This window comes from Haliotis rufescens, unplaced genomic scaffold (assembly GCF_023055435.1).
Source record: "Haliotis rufescens isolate VD_foot unplaced genomic scaffold, xgHalRufe1.0.p SCAF_5, whole genome shotgun sequence".
NCBI classification, from domain to species: domain Eukaryota; kingdom Metazoa; phylum Mollusca; class Gastropoda; order Lepetellida; family Haliotidae; genus Haliotis; species Haliotis rufescens.
The window spans coordinates 5,157,436-5,169,473 of NW_025964223.1; the positions used below are offsets into that span (position 1 = coordinate 5,157,436).

A 12,038-nucleotide genomic window follows, 5' to 3' on the forward strand; every position below is an offset into this window, starting at 1 on the left:
ACACAATGGCGGATCCAACATCTTTAAAAAGAGAGGGGTCCAAACTATCAAAATTCTCTCTCAGATATATTTACTGCCTACAAAATACTACAATTTGTTTTTCAGAAAGGGAATATGTATGTGTAGGTGTGTCGAGGTGGGGGGTGGGGAGGGGCTGACCTCCTTGACCACCCACCAGCTCCGCCTATGGCATAGATATGGTGCCGACAAACCAAGGTAAAGCTGGTATTGAACCCAGGATCTCTGGATACGGTCACGCGGAAGTGGCTAAACCGCCGCCTCTTAGTGCCATCCTCTCCGAATAAAGTGGAATAAAATCAACATCAGTGTGTGCAATTGACATGAACCATCTTGTCGCCATCAACGACTTAACGTCACATGTGAGTGGTGATTTTATGTTCTCTTCGGACAGGAAGGAAAAAAGGTGAGTGGGTCAACGATCAGGGTGCCTGTATGTACACTATTGATGCCCGTTGGGTTTACAGGTTACAATAGGTCCCAAGCAACCTATGGTTGCCGTCAGAAGCAACCAAATGGATCAGGTCATCCTACCTCGACCGTGGATGATTGTTCACTGGATTGTCTGGTCCAGGCTCGTTTATTTATAAGCTGCTGTCAAACAACAAACAGAAGTACAGGATTGTTGTTACATAATTGCGTGGTTGCATACCGTGGTCTCATATGGTACAAAACCTCATTCTGATCGTGACATTCGGAGGACGATCAATTAGCTTGTTCAAGGATTTAAACCCCCAGATCATGGTAGCTTACACCTGCAAGTAACCCAATTTTCAGAACACCAGCGTCCATCAGAGAATGAGGAAACTGATAGGTGTTCAACTAGTTGCAACATGAGTTTGTGTTCTTGATTTACTATCAATGAAGCAATACTACTACAACTGATTCAGCAGAACTCACAAACATTAATCTAAGATTTATTCATGTTGATGATATATATACACTTGTATAAAACCTTAAGAAACAACATGACAAAAATTATCATAGAAAATAGGAAACATGCACAATGAATTTCATACCATGGGAATCAATATGAATAAATTTTCATACATATTATGAATGTTATATAAAACAGGAGTGCAAGTATCCAATTGTCATCATGAAGTGATATGATGTAATATAGAGTTCATGCTGCCATTTCACAATTAATTAATGTTCTTGGAATCAACTGATCAAAAATCACCTGAGAGTAAAATCAGCAGGAATGTTATTGTACTTCCTAAACATAATCTATTATATTGTTTTCTTTGTTGTTGTGTGATGGCACTTATCCAAACACATGCCTGCCTGTGAACATATATTATTGCTGAGTTTAGTTCAACACAACTTTGAATATTATTTGAGTGAGTAAGTGAGTGAGTTGGGATTAACCCCGCTTTTAACAGTATTACAGTTATATCGCGGCGTGTCAGCTTAATGTCGAAGGAAAGCCCGAAGTGATGCAGGTCTCAGATGTTGTCAACTTTGGTGAAACCCACGAGCACGGGTATGGTGCTGACAAACCTAGAAACATAATCGTGGCGAACCAGGTTTGAACCCACAATCATAGGATTCTGGCGTGCCCAAGGGACACAACTCTGCACAGCGAATCGCGGTGCCTTAGACGACTGTGCCACCCTGAACCTCCAGCATGAGTACAGTGACAAATTCAGGATGATGATGACCAGCGGCTCCTTTCACAAGTAAGGGACACAACTCAGCAAACTGGTTCTTCCCTTGCACTTCAGCTGGTTTTATGTCCATACCACTCTAGCAATTGATTTTGAATGTTAAAAATGAGTGTGATGAGAAAGAAAATGTACTAATGGAACAGATGTGTGATTAAGTGTTAACATTTGATACATCAACACAAATAGGCTGAACTACGGCCAACCCTTGTTCATTACATGAATCACAGCTGCAGTTTGTGAATGAAAAAAAGATAAAAAATATTTATTCCGCAATATACATACTGGACCAGAACTCAATAACTGTATTGTTCAGAGACTGACTATTTGTCCTTTTTTGTTTGCACTGTTTGTAATTCTACCATGACGTTGAAGAATGATTCATTCTGATTTCTTAAAATGAGTTATCAGATTTGATACCTCTAATTTAAGCCTTTTCACACAAAATACATGTGTAATACATACAGCAATTGCCTACATATTGATCCATAAGGAAATAGCTGCCAATAACCCATCAGAACTGTATATTTATTATATTGAAACATATCAGATGTTTATGGGAACGATTCTGACATTAACTCTGACTCAGTTCCAAAATAAAATTAAGAGGTATATACTATACTTCAAAACACAGTAGGTCAATCTCCTAACTCTAGGAAATTAAGATGACAATGCAATATCTGAACTCTCAGATGAAAATATTTGGTTTACATGAAAACCCAAAAAGAAAAATTTTGCAGGAGCTTATGTGACCCCCATAATTTCAACAAAGGGTGGCATTATGTCATTATATGACATGTTATAAACAATATTACTACACAAATAACATAAAACTATGACGAAGTTCAGTTGCAAATAGGAAGTTCAAAGACCCAAAGAGGAAGAAGATAAATATTTAATAAGACTGCATCATTGGAGTGAAACAGTAAAAATATCTGCTTAGAGAAATATTTTTATTTTTTTGGAAAAAATATTCTTCAAAAATTTCAATGTAACATAAAACTATCAAAACTCATGTACAGTAATAGAAAGTACAATAATTATCCAAAATAACTTCTGTAACATTTGTCATTGATCATCCAATAGCCTCATCAAAATGTTAACACATCCATTGTATTTACATCAACATTAATGGAGCCAATGAAGTTGCGTTTACGAGGGTTTCCCCTTAGTGTTTCATGACCACTGCCAGAATGAGGGCAATGACAGCCAGGATGTTGACATGTACACGGCCTGCACTGTTGCAGAGGTTCTCATCGTCACAGATGCAGAAGTTGAGAGACACTCCATAGGCATCCATAAAGCGCTTACAGCCTCGGAACTCCTCAGCCTTTCCTCCACCAACTGAGGAATCTGTGAGACAACAAGACTGCATTTTCAACATGATCAGACAACAGGCAATTGATAAAGCTAATGTTAAAAGCGTCAGTAAAATCTTCCATAGTAGAGATTTACTACCCACTGAAGGCTCTGTGTATTACAATACTTTGTGCCCTAATACAAGTGTCATGAGTGAGTTTGGATGAACGCCGCTTTTAACAGTATTCCAGTTATATCACGGCGTGTCAGCTTAATGTGGGAGGAAAGCCCGAAGTGATGCCGGTCTTTCACATTACTTCAGGTATGGTGCTGACAAACCTAAAAACATAATCAGGGAAAAAGAGGAACTATATCAATGTATCAATATATCGAACCCGGGTCTTCGGTGTGACGAGCGAACGCTTCAACCACTAGGCTACCTGACCACCCCTCTGACACTACAGAGAGACTATTCAACAAGTCAGGACTTACCAACAAGTGTAAGAAGGAGGTTGGTAAACTGGAGCTGAGTGTAACATAATCTCTGGGCCGAGGCAAAATCTGGAGGACAGAATAACAGGCATTCAGTAAAGTATATTTTCATAATAACATACACGTTGATAAATTTTCTTTCAATATTTACAAGTTTTCTTCACAGTGCATGAGTGAATAGCTTAATGCCACTTGTAACAGTATTTGAGTCATATCACCACCCGCAAGTGATGCAGGCCTCAGACGTTTACCACTAAATTGGTTGAACCCTGAGCATGGGCGTGTTACTGACAAACCGAGAACCACAATCAGCGATTCGTACCCATGATAATTGATTTCTGGCGTGCCCACAGGAGACAACTCTGGACTTTGAACTGTGGAGCCTAAGATGAGTGGGACACCTGTGACCCTTTCTTCACAATGCAACTATCAGAATGAAATCCACTATTGTGCATACTGACCATCCTTCCATGTCTTGGAGCAGACATAGCATCCTCCCTTGATTGCTGCAACCTCCCTTTTCGGGTCAAAGAACTCCAGGTCACAGCCCTGGCACTCGTAGCACTGTAGTCCTCCTTTGTCTTTGTCATAGTCATTACCGGGACTCCCAGGAATGTAACCTCCTGGAACCTGGCTCTGGTCACTCCAGTCCACCTGAAGCTCACTCCGACTCCCATCATTCCAGCCTGACAATCAATCAAACAAACATGTACTTCTCTTGCTCATTCTCAAGACACTGTCTGTACTAGGAATGGTAAAATAGCTGTGAAGATCAATCATAAAGGTGCTACATTGAAAGTCTTTTATGTATACAAATATTCTCCAGTTATATTTTACCAACTTGAATATACTTATAAAGGGTTCATATAAGAATCTCAAGAATGGTACCTACCACCATAAACTCCACCATCTGGAAACAGATTGTCTGGTTCCTCCAAGATGACTGTCTGAATAATTGGTAACTAGCACCATATACTCCACCATCTGGATGCAGATTTTCTGGTTCCTCCAGGAGAACTGTCTTCCTCCGAACATAAGGTACCTACCACCATCTGGAAACAGATTGTCTGGTTCCTCCAGGATAACTGTCTGAATCATTGGTAACTAGCACCATATACTCCACCATCTTGAAGCAGACTGTCTGGTTCCTCCAGGAGAACTGTCTTCCTCTGAACCTAAGGTACCTACCACCATAAACTCCACCATCTGGAAACAGATTGTCTGGTTCCTCCAGGGTAACTGTCTGAATCATTGGTAACTAGCACCATATACTCCACCATCTGGAAGCAGACTGTCTGGTTTCTCCAGGAGAACTGTCTGAAGCTAAGGTACCTACCACCATAAACTCCACCATCTGGAAGCAGATTGCCAGGGTTCCTACAGGAGAACTGTCTGCCTCTGCACCTAAGGTACCTACCACCACATACTCATGAGGACACTTACCACCATAAACTCCACCATCAGGCAGCAGATTGCCAGTGTTCCTCCATGGATACTGTCTGCACCTAAGGTACCTACCACCACATACTCATGAGGACACTTACCACCATATACTCCACCATCAGGCAGCAGATTGCCAGGGTTCCTCCATGGATACTGTCTGAACCGAAGGGAGAATCCTGTCTTGTAGTCATTGCGCCTGTCTGACCTGAACTGGAGGGTGACATAGTTCTGGGTAGTCTGATACACCACCTTGGTGGGCAACTCGTTCCCACACAGACCCCACTGAGACATCCCTGGCAAGAGACGGGCATTGTCCGCCCGGTAACCTAGGAAGTAGATGAAGACATATCAGCATGACCACACACAACTACTGAGACTAATCCTGTACTTACCATGTTTATGCTACATTCAAGTTGTACTTGATTACATTTGTCACCTCACATAAAATCAATATGTATTTGGTGAAATGCAAGGAAACTGTAGTAATGGTTATGCCTTGACTTATTGTAGGACTGGAAGGACCATATCCTGATAACATGATTAAGTGAAAGAAGGGAAAAGCAGGATTTTATTCACACTGAGTTAGTGGATAAAACACTAGTTTACAGCTACATCAACCTGAGTGAGTGAGTGAGTATGGTTTTACGCCACTTTTAGCAATATTCCAGCAATATCACGGCGGGGGACACCAGAAATGGGCAAACGTATGTATACAGATATATTTACCATGTTTAGATATGACAAGTTCGTTTTACCAAGGGGACCTATTTTGTTTGGAATTACTGACGGAACACTCTTTGACATATCACACTACATAATTATTCTTGTGAAAATCTTGTTGTCAAAATGGGAGTGCAGTTATCACAGCAAAGGCGCGTTTTTTTACCAGCAATATTATCATGAGGATACACAGCTTCACTGCACAGGCACTGCACATTGTACCCATGTAGAAAAACAAACCAACAGACAATTAAGACTGTTTCACCAACTAGTCAACAGGAATAAATAGCTATATATAAAGGCGGTGTGGTATTATCGGTATATCAGTTAATTGAGCTTCATTCTTTCCACGACACGTATCACAATATCATTTTATCATGCTTGATATATCGGGTGATTTCAAATAGCGATTTTATCATGCGTTTAATGTTATATTCTTGCCAAATGCCTTCACTGCCCCTCAGCATGCCTCCGGGGCAACAACATGGCTGCGTATTGATTGGCTAAGTAAACATCATGTTGTACAAGCATGTTGTTTTCTTCCATTTATGAACTTCAATTCATACCTTAATGTATCAGACTTAAAATTTAGAATTATACAATATATTGTGACACGTATCGCAACACTGCCTTGTGCATCGCAAAATATTTTGATCATTTGACACTTTAATCCTCCAATAGTGAGAATGGTTTTACGCCGCTTTAAGCAATATTCCTGCAATATCACAGCGGGGCACACCGGAAGTGGGCTTCACACATTGTACCCATGTTGGGAATCGAACCCGGGTCATGGGCGTGACGAGCGAACGCTTTACCCACTAGGCTACCCGACCGCCCCTTAATCCTCCAATACCCATCCCTACTATATATTGATTTCACATCAACATGATTAGTAAATTTTAACAATGTGTATACCAATTAGTAAACACATATATATGTCCTTACTGTTGAAGATCTTGAGAAAGTCATTGCAGCACAATCCTCCACAATGGTCTGTAGCATAAGCATGGCCATCCAGGTCAATCTGCCTCAGCTCCAGTTCTATTTGGTAGTTCTTCTTGCCAATGATCGTCAGGAGGCAGTTGCGATCTGAGGCATAATACTCCTGGGCCTGTGAGGAGATGATGTCCTCATCCCTGTCTGTCACACGGACCTCGCGCGGGTACTGGTAGGAGCCGCACTCGTACTGGTTCTGAACGTTGATGTTACCTGAAGCAGTTGATGTTCAAAACCAGTTCATACATTGAACACACAATGCCATTAAGAAAGTGGTTAAATGTAACAAATGTTATATTCGGGATAACACTTTCCGAGTAAAGTACAGATTCTCATACACTGCCAGAGTGAGGCACCTAATCGCCACCACATCTAGACTACCGGTTATCGGACATTCATTTTGTGGACGCCTTGGTGGCTGAGTGGGTTAGATGGCTGACTTTGTGTGCTGGCGTTTAGGTGCCTCGCTCTGGCTGAGTGGGTTCGGATGGGACTCAACCCCCCAAAATACTAGAATCTGTACTTTGCCGAGTAAGTGTTATCCCAAACATAAACTTTTGTTACACTTCATACATTTTACCTTCTAAGGCGCCTAAATCTCAGTACAGAGTTATGTCCCTTAGTATGCATGCCAGAAATCCATGTTTCTGGAATTTAACTGAACTGAATTGAATTCCAGGAAGACGTGATTGGTTTCATCAAAGTTTAACCCATGTAAGACCTGCATCATTTTTCAGTTTTCCTCCCACATCAAGCTGACACGCCATAATATAATTGAAATACAGTAAACTACATTTATAACGAACACACTTATAATGAACTGACAGATATAACAAACTGTTCGATTGATCTCAGCCATTTGCTGCATGAGTTATATAAAATTGACAGATATAACGAACACGCTTATAACGAAATAACGGATATACCGAAATAACTTTGTGGTCCTGTGTGTACTCTGTCAACGATAATGTTTAAGGGTAGAACAAAGTGTTAGTCCCTGAGCTGAGCTGCTCACGTGTCACCAATCTGCCGATCAAAACATTCGCGGCAACACGCGGCTGTTCTAAGCGGCAACAAACAATTGAAGGCAAATGATTTACTCTTAAGTACTGACACCTTGTCCTCAAATCACACCCTCAATTAACAAATAGTAACACAGTGATTAGGCTATAGCCTTTGAAGTGGATATATTCTGTGTATAATATGTGACGCCTAGAGTGAGGAAATTCAGTATTGATAAACCTACGATGGCAGACACACCTCGTAAGCGGAAGTGACTCTTGATTCTGTATGTCATTGAAACTTCTGTTATGTATGATGAATAAACATATAACATGATGTGGACACATGACTTGATCCAAGATGTCTGACAGTCGAAATGCTTAAAGAACTACGGATATAACAAACTAATAATAAGTGGTCCCTTTGTTTGTTATAACCGTAGTTTACTGTACTATTCAAAGCATGGTTGAGCCAAACTCACACTATTGTCACACTCCATCAGCTACTGTCCTCACCCCTGAAGATCCGGGGCAGAATAGGTCTTCAGCAACCCATGCTTGCCGTAAAAAGCGACTTCGCTTGTCACAAGAGGTGACTAACCTAAACTGGTAGTCAGACTCGCTGACTTGGTTGATGCATGTCATCATATCCCAATTGCGTGGATCGATGCTCATGATGTCAATCACAGGATTGTCTGGTTCAGACTCGATTTTTTACAGACTGCCGTCATAAAGCTAGAATATTGCTAGTTCGGCGTTAAACAACAAACAAACAAACAACTGTATCCTGATCATCATCCCTGCTGTGCTTATCATGGTACAGTGCCAGGACTCCATATGTGGCAAGAAACATCAAGAAGCTCACGAGTGTTTTTCCTTTTCCTATACCCTTACAAAAAATGAGACATGAGGTCTTAAGTTTGTAGAGTTAAGCAAAAATTACAACAATATTTCTTCTGTGTCTTTCTTCACAGGAGTGTCCACTTGTTCAATAACACAAAACTGCGTGAAACAGGCCCGAAATCATCTTTTCCATTAACTTGTAAAGATTCTTAATCACTTTAAATCATACCTACCGCTCTTATCAGTCTTGCGCACCTACATACACACTAAAATGAAAATACTGATGAAATAGCCACAACATCTTAAATTGTAGGTCACTTTCTACATTCTTAAATATTGTAATCACGCTGACTTACGTAGTGAGTAAGTGAGTATGGTTTTATGCCGCTTTTAGCAATATTCCAGCAATATCACGGCGGGGGACACCAGAAATTGGCTTCACACATTGTACCATGTCGGGAATCAAACCCGGGTATTCGGCGTGACAATCAAACGCTTTAACCACTAGGCTACGCGACCGCCCCTCTGACTTTGTTAAACAGACATCATTCAATATATAAGCTGCAGAATACCTGATATATACCATACCTTAAATAAACTGTTTAAACCCTATTGTACACAGTTTGCATTCAAATAACATGCACTGTGCTCTTTGACAGGTGACAAAACGAGGGTGTAATTTTGTGCAATGCAATTATTTTAATCAATGAAGTTTCATAAAATCCTTACAGATGACAAAATAGTGCAACTATAGGAATGTCAAATGGTTTCTATTCTTTTGAGTAATATATAGAATAGATACCTGAATCATCTGGATTGTCTGCCCCAAGCTAATGAACGAAGGGACTTACAACACGTATTCATCCATGAGGAATGAGTTAGTGAATAAGGTGCCTCTTTCAGAAATATTCAAGCATTATTTCATCAGGGACCCCAGAAATGGGCATTGCACAAAATAAAATTTGGCATGTGCTATAAAAGTTTATGGCATGTATAAATTCACGTCCTAACACTACACTACAGAAGTCACAACCAAAAAACCTAGTCCTATAACCAGCTGATAACCCCACGTCTTGATTGTTTTAAAATCATAACCCCCGGCTAGAAGTACAAAAAATCATTTATGTCCGGGATAATTAATGAGTTAATTAGCCAACACTCTACCACTAGACTACGAGCACAATCACATGTGATCATTCTTGTATAATGGCTCATAAGCACGCCTTTAACGCATATGCACAATTAAATAAACAATGAATTGCGCATGCGTGTGACATCACCCCCTCCCATTCATTTTTTCTTGAAGCCACACTCGCCATTGTTTGTATCAACATGACGAACCGATCGAGCAACGCTAAGGTGTATAACGATGTGTTTCGTATCACGTTCAACGCCATCACTCTCGTAATTACTTTAATCAGATTATCCGGATTAACATTAGAAAAAGTAAGAATTAATGGCTAACCCTTGCCCTCAGCAAGCTAACCATAAGGATCGAAAAGGGGTGTTGAATTGTAAAGGGGTGTTGAATTGTAAAGTAAAGGGGTGTTGAATGGTAATGGTGTGTTGAATTGTAAAGTAAAGTGGTGTTGAATTGTAACGGCGTGTTGAATTGTAAAGTAAAGGCGTGTTGAATTGTAAAGTAAAGGGGTGTTGAATTGTTAAGTAAAGGCGTGTTGAATTGTAATGGCGTGTTGAATTGTAATGGCGTGTTGAATTGTAACGGCGTGTTGAATTGTAAAGTAAAGGGGTGTTGAATTGTAATGGAGTGTTGAATTGTAAAGTAAAGGCGTGTTGAATTGTAAAGTAAAGGGGTGTTGAATTGTTAAGTAAAGGCGTGTTGAATTGTAATGGCGTGTTGAATTGTAATGGCGTGTTGAATTGTAACGGCGTGTTGAATTGTAAAGTAAAGGGGTGTTGAATTGTAATGGAGTGTTGAATTGTAAAGTAAAGGCGTGTTGAATTGTAAAGTAAAGGGGTGTTGAATTGTAATGTCGTGTCAGTTTCCCAAAGACCGAAATGGGGTCTTGGATCGTAAAGGTTGTCAGTTTCCCAAAGACCGAAATGGGGGTGTTGGATCGTAAAGGCTGTCAGTTTCCCTAAGACCGAAATCGGGTCTTGGATCGTAAAAGCGTGTCAGTTTCCCTTAGACCGAAATCGGGTCTTGGATTGTAAAGCGAGGGCCACTGGATCGTGAGCCACGGTAACAGTATAGCGAGACTGCAGTCGCGCAATAGCGCGGTATTTGAGTGGATGGTAGTGCTCGGGCTTCGCCCGGTAAACTGCATTGTTGCCTCGAGACGTGTGGTTTCACCTAACCCAGTCAAAATTTGAAGTCATTCGGCGCGCAAATCTTTCCGTCATAGTACCCGGACACTGTTTTGACGCAAAACAATTTGAAATGTTGTGTATATTAGTTTTGTCAATAATCATTTTGTGTGGTAGCGGTATACGTTCACTACACGTATGGAATACATAAAACATATATATATACGACTACACTAGTAATCCTAACTATCCGTATGTGTTAACATGTAACATGTAGTTACCTGGAACGACGACGAAATGACAAAACAAAACCAGGAAACAACAGAGCCTGACAGGTGCCTCCATCTTGAAAACACCTGATGACGTCACATTTACCTGCGCCTGCTACCTTTAATCACACTTTCGAATTTGCAAAAGTTCCTGATGATATCCATGGCGCGCAGATATACGCATAAATTTAAAACAATTTTGTTTCTCCAATGACATACACAATTTCCGTCACATTAGTATAGTTTTCGATAAAATGTCACCTGTAGATTCGCTTCGATTATGTGACTTAATTTCTGTATGTATAATCCGAACATAAGGGAGACAATCCACAATTGTCTATCGTCGGCAAGTAAAAGCATTTTCCACTAAATTTATAAGCATTTCATCAACATCTGTGGACCATAACCAGGTGATATTTTATCATATATGGGGTAATTGCTGAAACGATTCCAAGCTCCAATTTGATCAAAATGACGCAATATATTTATTCTACTGGTTTGAAAGCGACCAGCTATATTTTTTGTGTTAATTCTGAAACATTCCGTGTATAAAGTCGACTGTACCAATAACTTTGATTTTTGTGACACTATCAGCAAATACGCTTATTTCTGTCCGTGGAAACAGTTTGAGTAGTTTCTGTTATAAAGCGACGGGAAGGAATCAAAACAGAGGAACCAGAACTTTCCAGTGGACGTTATTGTACCAGTTATCGCCATCGATTTAACAGCATGTGTCACGTGATCACGCGCACCGCGTCACTTATATAAATTACATTTTTTATTATCTCTGGTATCGCACTCAATTATTTTCTTCATTAAAAATGGACATTTTTTTTTTTATCAATTTGTCGTCTGCCATCTGACGTAAACCAATATTCCCAAAATTCGATCTACACATGCTTATTCAAAATACTATGTATACTCGGACCCCGTGGTACCGCGGCATTCATCGTATCGCGGCAATTGTGATTTCCGATAGTTCACGCGGGACACGCCTCTTAACGGCTGTCTATTAATGCAAA

The 12,038-nt window shown here is 40.3% G+C and overlaps 1 protein-coding gene across 1 annotated transcript; it reads right to left on the minus strand.

Moving 5' to 3' along the window:
- Nucleotides 1-1,519: 1,519 nt before the first annotated feature.
- Nucleotides 1,520-11,177, minus strand: LOC124133589. Its single transcript, XM_046498029.2, has 6 exons — nt 11,029-11,177; nt 6,585-6,848; nt 5,021-5,245; nt 3,938-4,162; nt 3,477-3,545; nt 1,520-3,038 (listed from the first exon to the last, which is right to left on the minus strand). The coding sequence occupies exons 1-6, from the start codon at nt 11,090-11,092 to the stop codon at nt 2,854-2,856; spliced, it is 1,032 nt and encodes a 343-aa protein (XP_046353985.2). The 5' UTR covers nt 11,093-11,177; the 3' UTR covers nt 1,520-2,853.
- Between the last annotated feature and the right edge of the window lie 861 nt (nt 11,178-12,038).